Source organism: Pseudopipra pipra, chromosome 3, assembly GCF_036250125.1.
Source record: "Pseudopipra pipra isolate bDixPip1 chromosome 3, bDixPip1.hap1, whole genome shotgun sequence".
Taxonomy (NCBI): Eukaryota; Metazoa; Chordata; class Aves; order Passeriformes; family Pipridae; genus Pseudopipra; species Pseudopipra pipra.
The window spans coordinates 26,636,748-26,659,397 of record NC_087551.1 but is presented as its reverse complement, the minus strand read 5'-3'; the positions used below and the strand labels follow the sequence as shown (position 1 = coordinate 26,659,397).

The 22,650-nt window shown below is 36.8% G+C and overlaps 1 protein-coding gene across 1 annotated transcript in view; it reads right to left on the bottom strand.

Moving 5' to 3' along the window:
• CAMKMT (calmodulin-lysine N-methyltransferase) overlaps positions 1-22,650 on the bottom strand; it is a 216,209-nt gene that overhangs the window by 181,247 nt on the left and 12,312 nt on the right. The window contains exon 3 of the mRNA XM_064648385.1: positions 18,818-18,882. Coding sequence (XP_064504455.1) covers positions 18,818-18,882 — 65 coding nt within the window. The remainder of the gene's footprint in view (positions 1-18,817; positions 18,883-22,650) is intronic.

Sequence of the window (22,650 nt, the reverse complement as noted above, 5' to 3'; positions counted from 1 at the left end):
CACTTTAGGAATGGATGCAAACACTGAGCCTTTGATATAATGAGAACACTTCCTAACACCAAAGTAACTACCAGGGCAATGCACCTCGAGCCTTCCTCTCCACTGTCCAGAAACAGGACAGACAGACCATGATAAAAGTCTGAGAAAAGCAGGGAATGGAAATTAAGAAACACGAGTGTGAAAATGATAGGGAAATTAAGAGCAATTAAATACATAAATGTCAAGAGTCCACAACTCTGCATTTTCCAAACTATGATTCTGTGGGGGAAAACAGGAAAGAAAGACTACAAATGTTTAATCAGTTCTGAACTGCTCTTTCTTGAATGTTCATTGCACGGTCATGCTAAAAGACAGAGTTTACATGTAAAGAGGGTGATTTTTTGAAGGTATCTATGAGGCATTTGGTAGAGTAGCAATGGCTAAAATTCCTTTTTTTTCATTATTTTAAAGACATACTTTCAGGATTTATAAGTATAATAATTTCAAATAATTAGAGATTTAATCTTACTGTCCCATACCTCATCCCAGACACAAAGTATACCTTAATCTACATCTGCCAGAAGCATAAATTAGTTTATCCATTTTAGGTTATACAACAAATGAAAAGGAATGTAATGGTTTCAAAACACTGCCCTAAACCTCAAGCTAAAAGGTTGAATTATTAAAATAATATTTTAGGCAATCAGTGTTCATTGTGCCCTAAAAGTGCAACAGCCAAGATTCTCATTTTGAAAAATACTGAACATGCGTACATAGTATTTTCTTAGCTCTTGTTCCTTGAATATTAAGATGGGGGGTACAGGGAACAGTAAAAGACTTTTGTAGAGGCCTACATGCTCTGATCTCAGTCTTTTCAGGAAGCTAGCTGTTCCCCTCTTGACCTACTAATTTTCTTGCTTTGGAAGAAATTAATCTGCAGTCTTACTCTGCAAAGTGACCATATAAAAATACAATTTTATCCTTACCAGACAAACTTGCTTCCTTTATTTACTCACAGCTACATTTTCCTCTCATAATGACGAATAAAAATATGTTTTAGTGCCCTTTTATACACTGTTAGACCCAAAAACCTGAAGGAGATCAATAGTTTCTTTCTAACAAGAGAAGAAGTTGGCTCATTTTCATCTTGTTAACTGAGGTAGTATCCAGTTTAAAATATATCAGAAAACTCTGTTCCAGAGCAAACATCTATTACAGATGTGCTTTCAGACTTCACCTACTTCAGCCTAACTAATTCTACAACTATCCTCTGAACATAAACAGTGCCATTGTTTGTGTCAGATCTTGTGATAATGAGGATATACAGAGTGTGAGATAGGTTTGTTAATCTGGGAAAAAAACCAAACCAAACACAACACTCATTTTCAAGGTGAGAGAGTTTTTCTATTAGATCAACCAGCTGATCCATCTTGGTATCAAATGCCAAAATAAGGCAAAGTAATGGGTGTAGATGATCATGTATTAGGAGTGACAGGAGAGATAGAACACGGCTACCTCCTTTAAGCAGCAAAACCTGATAAATCAGAATAGCATATAGTGGTACAATACCAATAAGTGTCTAGCTTACCATTTACAAGCACCTTAACTTAGACATGTTTCTCAACAGATCAGAAGTAAATTATCTCAAAGCTGAACGTAAATGAGTAGAGAAGCGCTAAGAAGTTCTGGAGGTTGCTTTCCTATTTTGTTTTAGAATATGCTTAGCTAACAAACTTCGAAACCATGACAAGACAAAGCACAGACTCTAGTTTCACACATATAGTCCTCACCTGTCCTTAATCCACATTCATTATGAAAAAAAAAAACCAAACCAAAAAACAAAACCTCTTACTCTAAATATGTACTTTTACCTTTATGGATAAGCTGGTCTGAACATCACTGCTTTCTCCTTCTTAAGGTAACTACAGACCTGATACATTTCCTAACTCTCAGCCATGACTTCTGCAAAAAGGGGTAAGGGAAGGTAGACTACGATTTGTTGTAGCAGGAAGAACACAATGGGAGAGTAGAGGAAATGGAGCAATGAAGAGGCTCTTGAATAAAATCCCCTCAAACGATGCTGTATGCACATGAAAGTAGTTGTGTTTCTGCTGGGTTTTTTTTTTAAAGCTCATGGATGGCATGTCGACCAAAATGAACACAGCCAGATTTGCGGTGTGACATTTAGAAAGAAAATCCTTTACTGGTGAATTCTGTAACTATTGCACCTTTACTTACAAATGAAACCACACAATGATAAGAACCTGTGAAATTAGCAACTACTTCTGAACATTCAAAAGTTTGACACAGAGCCTACTGCAGCCATCCACTACTGCAGTGTTGAATGTTAGGATTTACCTATACACAGAAAGCACTACTCTGGAACTAAGTCTCCAAACATACAGCCAGTATATGTTTTTTGAATTCCTATATTACTCTGTTTCTGAACATGGCTCTTACTCAGGCAAGAAATTTTCTCATATGTGTGGTAAGTCAGAATTCCTTTTAGACCAAAGGAATGAAAGTAGAATAGCAAAGCAGACAGAAGTGCAGCAGAAACACTGTGATGAGTGATTGCAGGCATAAGAAATGTCGGAACAAAGGAATAAAGTGATACACAGCCTACATGAAAAAATTAGAAAAGATCATAAATATGACAGACACACCTGACATAACAATTTACCTCCAGCACTACTCTGCCATATGAACCACAAAACAAGAAGTCCTCACAGTGGTCAATCTGTGACACAATAGCTCTATGAATCTACAGTACTGAGCAAATACATACCAACTACCTTTCTAAACACTTACTTTCTCATTAGATCTAAAAGGAACCACACTGCGACAGAACATTCCAGATGCACGGAGTAATTAATGTACCTGCTGATGAGTGGCACAAATTCAATCTGCACCCTGAACCCCTACATACCAGAGAGCTACTGTGAGCAGCACAATTAAGGTTTTACACTAGTCCAGACAGAAGGTTGGGAGAGGTGATGTCAAGACTGACCCACTATGAAAGATATTTTCTCTGAAACAAATACATGTTAAATTTGAAGCATGGTCTTGAGGGAAAGATTACTCGTACAATTTCAAATGTTAATCCTATTCCTCTTCTTTGAAAACAAACTACTTGTTTTAGTTTACTTCCATTTATTAAAAATAATTTTTTCACAAAAGTGTGCAATATGGGAAGGAGGGAGTTCATTTTGGTTTTGAGGTCAACATATTTCTCATTTGAGGTGATATTTTGTGGTTTTCCTGTCTCAATCTCATCCATTCTGTACTATTTTCAAATCTGTTGTCCTTAAATGTTCTCAAAAAACAGTTATTTCAATTTGAATTCATTATATCCTTTTTGATAGGTTTCTGTTTACCTCAGTAGAAAACTGAAATGTGCTAATGTTTGCTTCATCATCCCAATTAAATTGTTAATAATTAAGATCAACATTCTTTATAGAAGATTCATAGCAACTACATAAGTAACCTAGAAAGGCATTTTACACAAAGTAGGAGACAATAACCTGAAATTTCACCAGGCAAAATACAGTTGGAATGTATAACTAAAATTTTCAAACCACTCTGTACTGGTATTCAACTTGTTTACCACTGCATGTCTGATGCTGTACTCTTGAAGTGTTCAAATCAGGAAAAAAAAATTAATCAGTTCAATTTCAAAACAATATACAGATCTTAAGTGAACATAAAATTTCTATATCTTTACACATGGTAAAAGATAGTAAACAGTGACAAACTAAACCAAAGCAGTTTAATTCAAAATAACCAAAATACATCCATTTAAAAAGATGTTAATTAACCCTGCAGGGTACATGCAGGATTTGAAATGAGTCCAAACAATGTCCAGCTTAATGCTAAGAACTTATAAAATGAGCTATCAGGGCCTATTAGTGCATTGTAATGGCTTAGATACTTGAAGAAGTGACCCTAAAATCTCTATTCTGACCCGACTTTCAGAAATGGGGCAGAAGATTGACCTTCACACAATATAATCAGCAAAGGATCTAAAAAATGTATCTCTCTGTTATGTGAAACCACAGTTTTATTTACTCAGGCATGTTCACTTTGGAGTTAAGGTCCACTCAAGCATCATTTCAGGGTTAAAGGTTATAGTATAAAGCCATTATGTTTTCAAGCAGAGTAGCATGCTACCATTTGTTTTGCACTAATATCACAATCAGACATTACCTTTTTAGCTTGGCCCAGCGGTGAGTTTAAGACCCTGGTGTTTACATTGTAAAATAGACTGATACTGTCCACAAGTCATTCAAACTGCATTTGCTAAATTTTAGACTGATGTATATTTTGTCTATGCTCTTACATATAGACACACAGAGTTAAGGTTTATCACCTCTGATTATGTAGAAAGTGTGTTTATATAATAATTAGGTTGGCTATATGTTCAATATACAATCAATGTACAGAAAAAAATCAATACTTTAGCATTCAGTTTCACAATGGGGTCAATGTCTTTGTCTTGAAAAACTGGATAAAGTAACTGTAAAAGTAGCTACAAGGACAATAAGGATTTCTAAAGTTCTCATTCAACACTTTTTAAAAATTCCTTGCTATTGTTTACCAGCTCCTAGTATTCATTACATACCTGTTCCAAACTGTGCTGATTTTGGCTGAGGTAGAGTTAGTTTTCTTCGCAGTGGCTGGTATGGGGCTGTGTTTTGGACTTGTGCTAAACACAGGGTTGATAACAGAGGGATGTTTTTGTTGTTGCTGAGCAGGGCTTACACAGAGCCAAGACCTTTTCTGCTTTTTGTACTGCCACGCTGGTGAGGAGACTGGGGGTGCCCGTGAGGCTGGGAGGAGACACAGCCAGGACAGGTGACCCAAACTGATGAAAGGGATATTCCAGGCCATATGACATCATGCTGAGCATATAAAACGTGGGGAAGAAGGAGGAAGCGGGGACCTTTGGACTGATGGTGTTTTGTCTTCCCAAGTAACACATGATGGGGCTCTGCTCTCCTGGGGATGGATGAATGAATACCTGCTGTCCATGGGAAACAATGAAATTCCTTCTTTTGCTTTGCTCATGTGCATGGCTTTTGCTTTCCCTACTAAACTGTCTTTATCCCATGAGTTTTCCAGCTTTTACCCTTCTGATTCTCTTCCTAATCCTGATGGTGAGCAAGGGAGCGAGCAAGCAGTTGTGTGGGGTTTGGTTGCTGCCTGGGGTTAAACCATGATGCAAACTAAGAACATTTCTTGATCAAGAGCATACTTAAGGCTTTGTGCAACAATGAAGTCTGATAAGAACTGTAAGAAGGAGTGCTTTATAGGACTCTTCACAAAAACAACCTAAAAGTTTGTTAAACTGACAACAAACAACAGAATCTTGATTTTAACATGTTCTTTGGACTCACACAGGGCTACTGAAATCTACCACCAACTGCTACACAACTGTATGCAATTTTAGCACCACACACTAATAATGTCTATCAAAACATAAATATACATATATTTGAAAACATAGCACCATTATGAATCATTGGATGATTCAAAGTGTAATGGTTAGACATACAAATGAAGATGTGGAGTACTTTCAGAAAATACGATTGTTTCTCAGTACATGTTCTGCAAAAACATGCCACTTAGCAAGTGCTACCTCACCACATGAAGGATCCTTGCGTTTGTGATCTAAAGTCCGTGCACAAAATTATTATACCACAAATTAGTATACAGAATTACAACAAGTATTTCCATTAAAGATCAAGGTTGCCAAATAAAATACTTGATTTCAGAAATTACAAAATTCTTTAGGAATTGCTACACCCTCTGCACACCTGTCTTGCCTATTTGCCTTAGGAAGCAATATGTAAATACTTCCACATACTGTACTTCAGCGAGGACCACTCCTTCCTTTTAGTTCACACAACTAAAGGCAAGTGTTCATTTAGTAATAAAATAATCAATATTTACACTTCAGTTAAATACACAGAATCATTTCATACTTTCTGAATTTACCTTCTAATAGAGCAGGCTTCGCTGGCCTTTGGCTTGAAAGCCTTATGCAGCCTACCAGAATTCATTGCCTGCTCTTCAGTGTCTTTATCTGAAAAAGACCCAACCATTCACCCCTAACAGGACGATTCCTCCACCTCACAGTCCTTGTCAACTCTGTTTCTTACAGCATGTGGTGGTGACCTGGGGACAGACAGAATTCAGAAAGAGACTTTCTTTAGATGAAGCCCTGAGGCACAGAGAGAGGAAAAACATTCACTCCACCAAGTCTTGAGTGTCTAAAGCACCCAGAAACTCTTTTTTTTTTCTTGAGTATTTGACATTTATGCCTTAGGTGCTGAAATCACCATTTTAGCTGCGATTTGCTTCTGCAGATCAGACCTTAGGTCATCATGGCTAGGCTTCGCTAACGAAGATTTGGGAAGGCTCTATCCACATTTGTTACAGAGATCAGACCTTAACCCTTCAGAAAAAAAACCCAACATACTAGCCAAGCACCACTGAGAACCTTCTGGCAGATGGAGAAAGAGATCTGCTCTCCAAGCAACAAGCAGCTGCACAAATCACAAAATTCCCATTTGCACATGCAACTCTAAAATAATGGTGCATTTTGTAAAGCCAAGGTTAAAGTTAAAGCAAACTTCAGTGGGTATTTTTAAACATCAAAAATCCCATAATCTGGAACATCAGCTCCTCCACAGGTTGTTAGCAAGACTGTAACTTTCACACCAGCTCAATTTCTTTATGATTACACAAATAAAGTAAATTAAACTACTGCAGCAGTCTACAAAGAGCAGCAGTTAAAAAGAACTACATGTATTTCACCTGAGCAGGCATGGGAATGGATGAGAGAAAGAGCTCTAGAAACACAGTTCTGTTGCTGGCCCTGTGGGAAACATTTTCTGGTGTACCCACGATTTTTTTCCAGCCCTCTTGAAGCTGAGCTAGTATAGCCTCCTTTCCACCTTTGACTTCTAGTCTCAGTCCAGTTATTCTCAGGACATGTCCATCTCATTCATTGTGATTTCATCCCAGGCTCCTCTCTGCCCAATCTGGTTTTTCTCTTGGAAAGAAACTAATCAAACATGTCTTTATTTTCAATTTTGCTTCTGGGTCAGCCACTAGTGTTTTCTCATTCTTCTCCTCCACATGCTCCTTGTCTTACTACTCTTTCAGACCAGGCTTAGTTTTTTTCCCACTCCCTCTTGTGATCATCATCTCTTAGCATCAGAAAGCAATATGGATCTTTTCCCAAAAAATGGGCTGTAAAGTCTTGTGGTAGGAAAAAAGAACTATTTAAAGATTAAGGACAAACAATTGCAGATATAGTTGCCACCATCCTTCAAACTGTTACACATACAGATGACATACAAATTCTACAAATTATTTTATATGTCTCTACAAATTATGGAATATGTATCTACAAAATATGAAATACATTCACATGAAAGAGTATAATATATATTATATGTTAAGTGTATCCCTCAAGTATTCTTTTTTTGAATGATACTTTTGGAATATCAAGTACCAAGTGTATTTTGTTGCCTAGTTTTATGCTATGCAACATTCAAATTCCCAATTTAACAAGAGGAGGAAGAGTAAAATTTGCTACTCATTTCTATGCCAAGTTTCAATTATCATGCTCCTTATTATTCGGCACAGAAAACATTTCAATAGTTACCAGATTCTCACCTCATTCAAATTAAAATAATTTGGGGGGATTTTTTTTAATCAATTTTAAAGGGAAGACAATGTTTCTTATTCATTTGACAAGCCTTGCTGAAGACAATGAGATGCTTTATATTACTAAGGCAAGACAAATTTGACTTGTACTAAAAACAATTGAAAAAATATGACAGTAATTCAAAAGCTGACGATGCTTTCAAACATTTGGGGAAAGATGGCACATTGCAGTTCTACTTTCATCATCTTACAATAATTATGTCACCAATAAGATCCTATTTCAGGCAGGGTCAAAGTATACCGTCAGGTGAAATAAATCTTTGACAGTACCTTACTGAAAAACACTCTGCTAAAAAATCCAGATTTTCTTCTCCTTATATATAATGTGAATATACAGATAAATATAATTATATGTGTAATAACTATATATACTTATGTATATACACACATTAAAAAGCCCATGCCAATTAGACCGATTTACTTAAAAATCATAGGATAATATCTTATCTATCTATATCTAATATTTATAATTCTGCAATAAGAAACATTTTGCAATTACAAATCAAATCCCTATATTTAAAGGCTTTGATTTGTGAAAGGATCTTACAGGAATGCCCATGAGAACAAGGCCAGGTGCAAGGTCCTGCTTCTGGGGCAGGGCAAACCCAAGCGCAAATCCAAGCTGAGTAAAGAACTGACTGAGAGCAGCCCTGCCAAGAAGGATTTGGGGGTGCTGGTGGATGAGAGGCTGGACATGACCTGGCCATGTGCATTCACAGCCCAGAAAGCCAATCGTGGCCTGTGCTTATCAAAAGCAGCATGGGCAGCAGGGCAAAGGAGGGGATTCTGCCCTTCTGTTCCACTCTGGGGAGGACCCACCCACCTGGAGCACTGCAGCCAGCTCTGGGGTCCCTGCACAGGAAAGACATGGACCTGTTGGAGCGAGTCTAGGCAAGATGTTTAAAGGGATGGAGCATCTCTCCTGTGATAACAGGCTAAGAGAGTTGGGGTTGTTCAGCACGGAGAAGAGAAGGCTCTGGGGACACCTTATAGAAGCTTTCCAGTACATAAAGGGGGCTGCAAGAAAGCTGGAGAGGGACTTTTGACAATGGCATGTAGAGATAGGATAAGGGGGAATGATTTTAAACTGAAAGAAGGCAGGTTTAGATTAGATATTAGGGAGAAATTCTTTACTGTGAGGGTGGTGAGGCACTGGAACCTGATGCCCCATCCCTGGCAGTGTTCAAGGCCAGGTTGGATGGAGCTCTGAGCAACCTGGTCTATCGAAAGGTGTCCCTGCCCATGGCCAGGGAGGTTGGAACTAGATGACCTTTAAGATCCCTTCCAACCCAAACCATTCTATGATTCTATGATAATTGGACTCATCATTTCCAGGATTCTGCCTATTTCTTTTTGACAGTTTGCACTCAACTGTTACAACATAGCTCCTTAAATGCCAAACATAGAAAATTCTCTTTATTCTTAAAAAAAAAAAAAAAAAAATTACAAAGAAACAATTCATATATGAAAACACAGAATTTTCATTAATTATTCTCTCATCAGCAGTTCAGTCTGATTCTAAATGAGCCTTGCAGAATTAATTGGCATAACATTCCTTTCTGTTACGCTGTCACTTACCCTAACAAACTATAAAATGTGTGCCTGTATACTTTAATATCAAATATTTACCATATCATTTTCTGAAGAGCACATAAATAAAATCCTCAAAAGAAAACACTGTAATAATTATGAGGAAATACATATTTGAAATAATGACAATCACAACAAACTTAAAGCACTTAGATTATCTCTATCAATTTTTGTCTGAAATTAACTACGTTATTGTGCTGTATGTGCTGTTAACAAAACTAAATATTTTAAAATCTATATTATATATGTCGATTGCTATCGTAATTACTTTTGCCTGCCAAGAGAAAGCGTGAGGTACTACAGCTTCTGGAGGTTAACATGGGACACATGCAACTGGTTGCTACATTATGCAAACATTTACATTGTAAAGCATTTATCAGTTACACAAAGATTGCAATGAATGAAGTCTCTGCTAAGTAGCTGATCTCGAATATGTATTCAATACCGCTACTGTAATTTAAGTTATTTTCAATGCTAGGTATGACAGCATGTTTTTAATTCTGGAACTGGAAGATTCAATGGAAATGGGAAGGATAAATACTTCTTTTCAACAGGTGCTTTGAAAATAAGGAAAACAATTCAACAAGAATTTTATCTGAGCAAACAATTAGAAGGCATTATTTGGACAGCTTCCAAAAGTTGTCCACCTCCGCCTTGATTCATATGATTCTAGTTTCTTAGTGGATACCTGTATGGTTTTATTTCTTTAAATTATGTTGAATTCAAAGACAGTATATTTTACTGTACATTTAAAAATTAGTATAGTGATCTCTGTTTTTTAAATGCCAAATCTAAATGACAATTTTATTCTTGTGTATTTTAATCATTTTGTGGATTCTTCTGCCTTTTTGAATAGCTATACAACTTTAAAAGGCAGCTTAAAACCATTGGAGATCGTTGCCTTTTGCTACTACTACCATTTAAATATAATTACTTTTAAGTCAAGGCTTACAAAGCTGTTTATATTTTAATGCTCAACTTCCATGGTAAGGAAAAAGTCTGCTTCTTCATGAGAAAAGTTACAAAATTCCTCAGGAGTCAGCCTACATATAACAAAGGAGAATTTAATTGCTGCATGCATTTGTTTTTAAACATCATAAGTCCTTTAAGTTGGTGGCTATATGTCAGAATTTCTTTAGAAAAAACAGTAAAAACTGTGTTTTACAAAATTTGAATACAGCTCAAGAAAGTGACAAATATCTTACCACCAAAAAAAGGAAAAAAAAAGAAATTGAACACGAGCTTCAGTTTGCTAAACTAAAAAGAGATGCACAAACACAGTCCTTGTTATTAATCCACCACTACCACCCTGATAAGAGATATTTTATATAAATAGTTGACTTCTGGTTTCAACACTTTCTCACAGATGTGTGTTTGAAAGCAATGTCTACTAATCTCAATGGGTAAAGAGAGAAACATTACAGTACATAAATACTGACAATTCACTGCTGATTACCAAATAACTGCACGAGTCCAATCAAAACCAATCAAAACCCATGCACGTAAAAATATTTCCTGAGACAATCTAAGATTAAAACATCTTCCTCTGCTACTTTAACCTAGGAAATAATCATAGAATGGACCCAGATTCACCTGCCAGTAAGCAAGCCTCTCCCACAGGAGATGTGCAGCTGCACACGCCTTCCTCACGGCGAATTTATATTTGTTAGTTTTCAACAGAAAACATAATGCATGATTTTAAAAGCAGATTATGGTTGTGGACAAAATTATCATATTAATTCTTAGCAGTAATAAAACCTCCTCTGTTTATCTGGCTAAGCTCATTTTTACCAGAGTCTTTAACCACACACACAAAAAAAAAGGAAATATCTTCTACTCCGGGAATGTCCAATTAAATAATAAATGTATCTATAAATTGCCTCAAATTGCCATAATTTAAAAATGAGAACCAAAATACAGCAAAAATAACGACCCTGTATACAAGCTGATTTCTCCTATTAAGTTTTATTATGAAGATATTCCAGCATTTTTAGCCTGACAGAATTTATACTAAGGTGCTGATTCATAATATGGCTTAAGATTGCACAGTGTTTTAGCTGTGTGAATAGGTAAATTTTATGGAACTAGGTACGAGTTTACGGTGAGGCACGCTGCTGTTTTCAAATTTTAAATTCACAGTTACTGGCAGTAGGGTTTTTTTCTGACATACTGTCATGAGGGATTACCCAATACATTCAGTAATACTGTTTCTTGCCCTGTCCAAAAGGAGCTGCAGTGAGAGAAAACACAAAAGCTCTGAGCCCATTCCCTTTGCTAACTCAGGTGTGCTGGCCTCCCCTACTTTCATGAAACTACCTTGTGAGTGTTATAACCATTAGACTCATGTCTGAAACCACATAAATTCTACACGAAATCTGCAGCTGCCACACGGGAGGTTAAAAAAACAAACAAAAAATTTATACCTTCCATACTTTTTGACAGACACAGTTGAAGCACCTAAATAAAGGAAAGGATTTAAGACTGTGAATGCACCAGGTTAGGAACTGAAACTCCAAAGAGAGAGAGTTAATGACACACAGGTCTCAGAGTGCCAGCTGTGGTGAATTCCAGGCCATGCCATTATGTGTGTAGAAACACCTCCTTACCTGAAGGAGGACAGATTTTTACTGTCACAGCATCTAAAGTTCAGTTCAGCAGTGCCCAAGTCTCTTTTCTGACACAGCTCTAAGTCCTTCAATTTTGATAACCCGAGTGGGTGGCATTTAAAATGAGAAGGCACTCCTGAAAATATAACACTACCCAATTTAACAAAGATCTTACAGTAAACATACACGTGGGAGAGGTTAGAAGTCAGGTCTGCTAGTGGCCCTCTACATACCACCACTGTAAGATGTTTTGGTTCTGCCTCCCATTTCTAACCCATGAACATCTGTGTAACGAAAAACAGATTTATGAGACTTCCTACCTCTAAAAGGGATCTAATATTTTTTTCACAGACAGGATATGGTATGGATTAGCCAATACTCAAAGTAGTAGTTTTGTTTGAATACAGTTGTGTGAATTAGTCCTGAATGAAATTGAGCCTTTCACCCTGACATTTTTGAAAGAAGACATGAGTTCACCCATTTAAATATGATTTTTTAAAATGAAATACAGAGCAACTTTTAAAAAGTTCTCTAAAAAAACTTGAAAAAACAACCTGTAAGTTATGCATGACATTTCAGTTGCATTTGTGTGGAGAAAATAAAGAACAAGGACTGTCCTTGCTACCTCCACACTACAGCCCCAGATGAGACTATAATAGAATACAGAGAAATGCCCCATCTGATGTGCCAGTCAGATCCCATCAGCAATTTTGTGTGGTATCAAACAGAAGGCAGCTACTCAAGGATGCACTCCAAGCATGGCATTTCTCGAGCAGGTTTTGCACTTCATGCCTGCTCTTTTGTGAAAAGCAGCACTGAAAGCGTCGCTAGAACATGGCAAGTAAAAGGAGTTGACAGAACAGAAAGAACAATTGCAAAGAACCCTGCAAGTTCCACCCAAATGGCAACAATCTACTGCACATCAAACTCATTTGAAACTATTTATTTCAATTATGCTCAAATTTGAAATATTTTTAGAGAAAACTCTACAGTGCATTAAAAGACTAAGCTTAATTAATAACACAACACACCTTATAGGGATGCTTACCATTGTTATCCTGCCCTATCTCAATTAAAAAGGTGATTAAGATAAGCTATCTAATGTAAAAGTAAAACCCATGAAATCACTTACAATAATTCATACTCTTCTCCTTCTACCAATCTAATTTAAGGTGTTATACCATATCTTCAAAATTTTAACTAATTTAAATCAAAAGATCCAACTTTAGAATACACTGAATAGTTTCAAAAATACTTCAGGTCAACACTACTGCATGAAATCAGACTACCACAAGTAGTACACTTAGAAACCTATTTATGCCAACTGATTAAGACAACAGATCTGGATTTCTTCACCTCCCACTTCTCTGAGGTGGCGCCATGATTGAAAGTATAGGCACAAAGATAATGTTTGGAATATGTAGAAGGAAAAACACTGACTAGAGGAAACAGAGTCCTGATCAGAGTTATGATTCCTCTTTTCAGAACAGAAGATTTAGTGGGGAAAAGCCAAATAATTTCAGTACTTAAAACAGACAAATCACCGATGTTTCATCAGAGACCAGTTTCATAAGAAGAGTATTTTAAAAGGTGCCTGCTTCTCCCCAAATACTTATTTTCTGCTCTCTTCCATATACTTTATGTTGGTCATGTCAATGTGACTACTTGGGATGATGCCACAAACTGAACCAGTGGAGTGAATCGGAGGGGGGGAGGGAGGAAACAGCTGTTTTTTCTTAACCCTGATTATGAAATGTTTTATTTAAAAAGGAAGCTGCATAGTGAATAGTAAATTGTAGGTATCATAAATACAATATTTCATTCAAAACAGCATGTATCATTGCTATTTAGACACTCTTCCAGTCAATTTATTTTCTGTTGAAGGTTTTCAGGAGTGTCTGAGGTTCTGACCTGGTAAACAATTTCAAACTGCCACACCTATGGAATGAGAGGAGGCTCAGAAGACAATGAGAGGCAGTTTCTTCAGGTGAGAATACCCACTGAGTCACAGAGAGAGAGGAAGCATATCCAAGTCGATGTGCCTTTCACCACTGAAAATAAGATGTTTACTCAAAAAAATGGGGGAAACTTCCACAACAGCACCTGAAAAACACAATCTGTTCCCTTGTTGATTCTAGGTAACGTTACATGAAATACAGGAGCACCTCTGCTGCCACAAAGGATGCCGTGCTATGATTTTCCCCAGGTAACTTTATGGCATCTATCCCTCCAGGCATAATAATTCAGTAGCTGACATGATCTCTCCATAGAGGAGCTCACCTACCTATGAGTCATGCAGTGAGAGCTCTGAAGAAACAAGTAGCCCTCTAAACACATCCTCATATACTACTACCAAGAAAGAAGACACCCCTCTCATTCTAGTTATTTGAGAGCAAGGAAGAAAGAAGAAAAGGTTCTTTGTTTTAGAATAGATTTTAAAATATTTTTCTTAAGTAAATTAAGAAAAAAAAGCGACATGATTACAAGTTTTAAGTAAGCATAATTTTAAAATTAATACAGTCTGCAAAAAAGTGCAAACTAAAAGGAGAAATTTTTTTCTTTTCTTTTTTTTTTCCCTTGATACCTGTTTCCAAAAAATGTGATGTGGGTCTAAAATTTAAGAAAACTTTTTCCCTCTTGTTATTTTCATGAAAAGGGAAAAAACCATTCTCCAGTTTCACTAGCTTATTTACTTGGGGCAGAACATATTAAAATTTTTTTAAAAAATCCAATATAAAATTTGTTGCAGAGACTAGAACTTCTAAATGCAAAATTAGCACAAACAAACCTAGTTCTAAAGATGTTGAGTAGGTGTTTTGTAACAGTAACTATATTCAGGAAACTGTGCAACATTTTCCACCAATAAAACTCAAAAAATAGAAAAAAAATCAAGAAAAAAGTGAATACGTAATTCTATTTAAAGCTATACTATTTACAACTACCTCAAAAGGAAAGCTTAAGTGTTTGCAGGATTTACTTGCCTACAGGAACAACAATTTTGGAGTATATGCCTGGGTAGCTCTGTAACTGTAGCACCCTCTGCTGCTCTTTCAGTTCTAAAACATATAACTGTACACTCAACCAAGTAGAAAATAAAATGAATACGTGTTGAACATGTTGTTTCTTGAAAATGGTTATATTATTAACTAATTCTATGTGCAGTTTACAAGAAAATGTTTTGTTATTACATATAGCATATTTGCAATTTTATAGTACTTGAGCATTCTGGACTATCTTGTTTCTGTGTCAACATCAGGTAGATACTAAATGAAAACCCCAAAACATTTCATTTCTTGAAAATCTCCTTTACACACTCTGTAGCTTGCATAGGCTGGTGGCAATTAGTAAAGAGGTTTATATTTTGGAACTTGATCATTTCACTTAATTTAAATGTATACATAATTTAAAATTATTACTTCAGGGACATAGTCATACAAGCACTTCAGTCATAACTGCTTTCTCCCACTTGGAAAGGCAACGGAAGGTGATAATCTCAAAAGCTCATCCTTGTGGACTTTTCCTTAATTTTTGGACAGTTTCTTCTGCAAGAATGAATGTGGCATGTGGCTTCAGGGGCCAACTCATGCTCTCCCACAATGCCACCACTGAACCTTTGGCCTGGGATGCATCATTTCTTTTAAAGGACTATCTTAGGACTAGAGATGGTGTTAGGATGTACCATCTTTTTAACAGATGGCATATTGTTGTCTAAAATGAACAGACTGATCCTTTCCTTCATTCCAGTCCTCTTTTCCCTGCCTCCTGTTTTTGCATAGAATTAAAGCTGAATGAAGTGCATTTAGCATTGCATCCTGTCTGTGTGGAGAATTCATTTAGAGTTTTCATGTGGAAACCACTCTCTCACAAACAAGAGAGGAAAAGGAGAAGAACGAAATTTTACATTTTTCTGGGAGAGTGAAAGCTAATTGCAATTTATAGTGTGAGTTTTCATTTACAGTAGCAATCCTACAGTGAAAATGCAAAATCTTTTTGAAAAGGACAGAATACAAGTGTACATAACAAGTTTGAACAAGACATTGTACAGAGGCAATTTTCAGAGTTAACACTTGGGATCCTGCAATACACCATTTAGAGCTACTGCAGCTGTCTCCACTTTTGTCCTGAAGTCTTACTGGTATAAGGCAGTGCCTTTGGAAGCAGTCATGAGTATTCCTCAAAAGCTGCTTATTGATATTTTATATAATGCTGCCAGCTAGTGGCACATCTTGTACTGAGTTGATACCTACTGGTAGTATAGGAAAAGTGGTATTAACTAGAGTCTGCTCTACCACTTTTCTTTTGATGGTGTATGGTGATGTGGCTGTTAAAGACAATAAGAAGAGAGATCAAAATGTGAAACAGAAAGAGCATAGAAATGCTCCATGAAAGAGCTTGTTTTAACAGAAAATACTTACTAGAAGAAACAAAACAACTTCCCCTAGAATCACACAAACCTTGTTGTTTGAAGCAAATTATGTTTTAAAAGGATGTAATATGCAGTGTGTTTCAGTATTTACAACATCTAATCTGTTTAATACACAATTATTTCATGATCTAATATTCACTAGCAAAACATTAATCTTGCTGATAAATTTGCTGTATCGCAGCCAAAACAAACACACAGAAAACTAAAATATTTACCTCTTTTCTGACAACTCAGTCCAAATAGTTTAAGCGAAGTTTAGTGCACAGTACATAAATTCTGGCTGTGCAGTGTCCCAAAAGAACACTGAAGTCTGTAATTTTTCAAGGTGTCCCCTCACAGAGCACGCTGCGGTGACAGTATGTTCAATACTGGCTAACTCTGTTAGTATTGGGTATTAGAAGAAACAATCTGATACTGCTAAAGACCATTTTAGAAATATTTGGGGTTTTTTTAGAGTAGGTTATGATTTGATAATACAAAGTTCTTATAGAACACTACGACAGTTGTAAAAAATAGTCAACCTAATTTTAGAAATAAAACAGTAGTTACCTTAGCAGGTCAAAGGAGGTGACCCCTCCATCATTTCCATGGTGGGTTAACACAAAGAGAGTCAGAAAATACCCAGGAAAAGGTCGAAGAAAGAGACAATTCAAATCAAGTGACAATGGGAGTGCACAGAAATTCAGTCAGGTATGAACCAAATAGAGCAGCTCAGTAAACACATGGTTGGGGGAACTTTACTATGATGGTGTGACAGACACATAGTTACTCTGGCTTGGACACAGAATATTTATTCCATACAGGTGGTAGCAAAAAAGTATGATTATTACACTCCAAGCTAATACAGTATGCTGCCAGAAGATAACAATTATACCATTACCCTTACAGAGTGTAATCTAGAGTGCATAGTAAAATAGGCATAAATCACCAATATGTAGATCAATACAGACAGACACTTACAGAAAAAGACATTTAAAAATGGGGAGCATGAATCTGGAAATGACTTAGCAAACATTGTATATAATGGCACAGCATGAACCCTCAAAGAAATACTGAATACAGAAGGACAAATGTGAATCTTTGTATATACAGATAAACAGTAAGAAGAACTACAAATGTCACATTACTCCTGTGTTAGCACCAGTTGTGTGCCTATTAGAGTGTAAGTCTTGTTCTGCCACCTGCAATCAATATGAAAGTAGCTGAAATACTGGAAAAAGTTAACAGAAGAGCTGACAACACACCTATCAATAGGAAAGCATATGAAAACTTTAGTGGAGTAAATTATTTGTGTTAACAGGGAAATTTGTGTAGATTGAGCACAATTTAAGCACTCACACAAAAAACAAAGATTGAGAGATCATGTTAACATGTTTCACAGAGTAAGGTACACTGTCCTGATCCACTGTGTGAAGCACTTCTAAACACACACACAAAATATTTTCTCTGCCATTCAAAATAAATACCCAAGTTGTTATCTAATGAACTAATATAACAATATTTTTTCTGGATCCAAAGCCCTATTTAAGTTTTTTTCCTAATTATTTCACTTTACCAATTTTATTGGTATATTTGAAAACAAAAAAACCAATCAGAAAGATAAGGCAGAATAATCAAATAAGAATGATATGTATATAATTATATAACAGTAATTACTCATCACATCAAAAGTATTTCAATATTATTGCTCGGCTTAGTTTCCACAGTCTAACACAATTCTATAATTCAAGTCCATTAGTAGCATAGATAATTTTATTAATAAGTATACTGAAGCAGAGCCATACTGGGTCAGACATTGATGACCCACTTACAGCTCATCTTGTCTCAGGTTAATGCAGCCAGTAACTGATGCTTAGACAACAGTGAAAGATCAGGACAAACATATCATCCTACTGCCCCATTAATTCTCCTAAGACCCAGCACTTCCTAAGCCATAAGTGACGTCTTTATATTTAACAGCCACAGTGAATTTTTCTTGCACAATTTTTTTCCCCTTTTGCTTTTTTGAATTCATGTTTTAGGAACCAAAACATTCTGTGGGGAGCAATTTCACAACTTGACTGTGTGTTTTCTTTTGTGTTTCTGTGATTTGAGTTTATGCACTCCAAGCTGGAAGTGCCGTTGTTTGCTTCCCGTGTTCTCGCGCTGTTGTTCCCCACACAGCTACTGCTGGCCAAAGGCCAACACAAATCAATGGGCTAAACTAATTTTTTGTCCAACCCAGTTCAGCTGCTCTAATGTTCCCACCACAGTCACAGAACCAAAAATAACCTGCACTGGGACGACTTGAGGGTGTACCCACACAAACAACTGTGCTACGTAAACCTGTAACATGTAAAATGTTATGGTACCTCTGACCACAGTAATGGAGTTTCTCAGCTAAACAAAATGGTTATTGAAGGCTCATACAGAAATATTTTACATTGATGCATTTAGACTTCTATAACATAATACTGTCTTTAAATAAACAGTGACTTACAGACATTCCCCGTGTTGTCAAAACTTGTAAGAACATCTTTAACATTTAAGAGACCATTGTGAAATCTGGAAGAAAACATAAAAGAAAACATAAATTGTGATTTTACCAACATGTAAAAAATTAAGAAAAAACCCATCTTGTCTCTTCATTCCCTTCTCACCAACTCGTTCACAGTGAACTAGCAACCAGGTACTACTGTAGCCACCAGGGGGAAAACAAGGGGACAAACATTAGTTTTCAAAGTCCTATCACTGAAAATCCATGAATCAGGAATGTGTTTCTCAGAAACTAATACCAAGAGGAAAACATTTCCAAGGAGCATCAAATTTTATTTAGTTCTAGAAGTCACATATAGAAAATAAAGAATTTTGGTAAAGCTTTATCAGCAGCTTTATTTCCTTGAAGAGGAAAACCAAAAGACTATTTCTAAGCAGCAGCTGTACACACATTCCTATTTTCTCCCACAAAAGCAAGAACACTTAATTAAATTAATGTGAACAATTAAATTGATTAATGTGTTCAGTGAACTGCATTTTCTTTGGTTTTACATTTGCATAACCCAAGTGAAATAAACATTCAAAACTGGGGATAATAAATTCATTAACTAAATTTCACACATCAACTGCAAATTTTAGAATACAGCGAGAAAAGCACTGACAGCAGCAGAAAGAATATACACAAAATTTAAATAAAAATTTACATGTTATACATATCAGGCCAGCTGAATTCACACATACACACACAAAGCATCTAAATTTCTTTCACCTGTTTGAAGATAATCTAGGCCCAAAATGAAAAAAATATTAAAATCTTATGCTTCACAACATCAGATCACACAGTTGTTTCACAAATGCATTAAAAAAATCTAAAAAGAATTCAGCAAGGCAGTAAAATAGATAGTAAAAACACTGTTTTTAACAGTGTTTCAAATATAGCTTCTAAGGCTGTTTAGGAGCATCCTAATTGGACACACCAAAAAAAATTAATAAATCAAACAATTCTAGCACCTACAAAATTAGTTCTCATTCTCTCTGCTTTTTTTTCCTAAAGGAAAAGTGTTGTAAGAATGAAAAAAAAAAATCAACTTTTATGCAAATAAGATATTGCATATTTATTATTTAAAAATCCACTATTTATAGCTTCTGATAAGCATAAGCATTAAATAAACATGAACACAAATTTTGAGAAGAGAAGCACCAAACAGCAACTAGACTAATTCTTAAAAAAATGAAAATCAAACGGAAATCAAGTTAACAAACTGAAATGAGCTCATAAACAAGGGCAACAAAATATATGAAAGATGTTACAAAAGATTCAACTGGATATTAATGCTATTCTCCCAGCTACATAAAAACAAATCAAAAACACATTCCTTATGTACAGTGGAAGCTTACAAGAATTCTGATGGGTCATGTGGATTTTAAATGCACTTTTTCTTCCTCTTTTTTGCAAGTTTGTTTTCAATCAAATTGGACAACTGATGCACCATGGCTAGTTCAAGGGAAGGGACGAGAAAGCAAACAGGATCTGTAGTTCTACCAACCACAGAGCTGCCCTTTAAATTCTCCCCTGCTGAATCCTAAGCATCCTACAAACTCTGTAACTGTGCATATGTCTGAGGCAGTTAGGGTCTCTCAGACAGCTGTGAATGTCTCATCTGTAAATGAATGTAAGATGGGGGAGGGACATGCTGACAAAGTAAAGAAATATTTTAATCTTTGTTGGCATGCAGACTAGTCTTGAGATAGCATGCTTTGGTTTTGGCTTTTTCCCCCTCAATTTCTTTATGTACAGAGTTCATATATAAAAGAGATTTATCATGTAGCTCTCCAAGTGAAGCAAATAAAGGTAAGGACGAAAAATTTAGTAATCTAGTATCAGTAGTTTAACAGAATGCTATTAATAATTAAAACAGAAGTGAGTGAAGTGTCCTGGTCTAGAAAAGAATACAATTTGTATGCTTCAGGGTCAAAAGGCAGATAAACACAAAAAACCATAGCTTGTGGGGTCCAAGTACAAACACAACACACTCCAACCTTTGCTCTGTTGGTCTCTAGAGGTACTTTGCGCTGACACCCTTCTCTGGTTCCCTGCAATATTCAGACTCTTTCTCTAACTCTGTCTCAGCAACCTCCTTCTTGCTTTCACAAATATAATTCATGGCAATTACAGAAGTGAGACATAATCTAACGACAAGAAGCATCCAGATTTGCTATGGGGGACATCCTCTTCTCCTCAGTCTTCCAAAAGCCCACTCCACAGTCATTACGAAATGGGACAGGGTTTGAATTCAACAGCTATGTCCTTTACTCTGGTCAGCTTATGAAACCTGCACTGAACAAAAGAAGGGAGCAAGCCCGATCTAGAATGAGAGGAGTAGCCACTATCTCAACAGTGATTGGATAGCAAATCTGCCCTCATTTACTCCAAAGCTCACATCTCAGGTCTGAACCATATTATCTCTATGGACTATGTTAAAACTACTCCACATTAGTAACAGCTAATCTTCTGGAGTCAATTAGCATGATAGGAAAATATCTCTTTGTATTGGAACTGGCTGAGATGGAATTCACTTCCCCATAGTAGCCCTCACAGTGCTGCGCTTTGCATTGGTAGCTGGAAGGGTGTTGATAACACACCAGCGTTTTGGAAACTGCTGAGCACAGCATCAGCACTGTAACATTCCTTTCCCAGTTGAGGGCAAGATTCTCGGAGGGGACAAAACCAGGCCAGCTGACCCAAACTAACCAAAGGGATACTCTGTACCATATGACATCAGCTCAGATATAAAAGATAAGGAAAGGAGCGGGAAGAGGGAGCACTTGTTATTTACGTCTGCCTGCTGAGCAACTGCTACGCATGCTGAAGCCCTGCTTCCCGGGAAGTACTCGGACATCGCTTACTAATGGGAAGCAGAGAATAAACCTTGTTATTCTCCTCTTCACTTTGTGCAAACTTTCTCTTTTGCTTTAGTAAACTGCCCTATCTCAACCTACGAATCATTTTCTATCTTATTGTCTCTCCCCCGTCCGTCTGGGAAGGGGAATGATAGAGCGGCTTGGTGGGCACCTGGTGTTCAGCCAAGGTCAACCCACCACACTCTTCCTGCTGATACAGCTTTAGCCTATTCCAGGCTAAAGAAGAGGCATATAAATCCATCGGTAACCACTTAACAGTTATGGAACCCAAACATAAGCTCTCTTGCAAACAAGTTTTAGGACTGCAGGAAGAAACATGCCAGCAGCTGATCTACTTGTGAAAGGAAGAGCTCACGGAAACACACTTCCAAACAGCAATAGCCACATGTTTCTCCATTCGGAGGGTTGTATTTGTAAAGCCTCCAAACTCTGCACCAGCTATTCCCCAACTCTCTTCCATCGCAGACCTTACTCGCAGACTAAAAGTTACTTGCACCTGCAGATACAGGTATTCTCTAACTCCAAATCCTGCCATAAGTACCGTGCTACTCAGTCCTGCACCTATAAACCACAGCTTCTAGTTTGGAATTCACTGCTCTGAATACCTTCTGAGCAGCTCTGTAACAGCTGCTGCTTCGCTGTCCCATCCCATCAGCTGCTCCTCCATTACCAAGCCCAGAGAAAACTGCTGGGATATGACACATCTCATTTCTGTGGCTGCCTGTCATAATCACAGCTTTCCACAGTACTGCTAACAAACTGCCCACAGAGAGTCTGTAAGTGTCATGTGCACTGAATTATGGAAGTCAAGGAAAGGAACCACAGAAGCTTGTGGATAAACCCCAACCCCAAATTCCCATAAATTTCCATAGGCATTTCAAAATACAAAAGAACATTAGTATTCAGTGCTTTGAA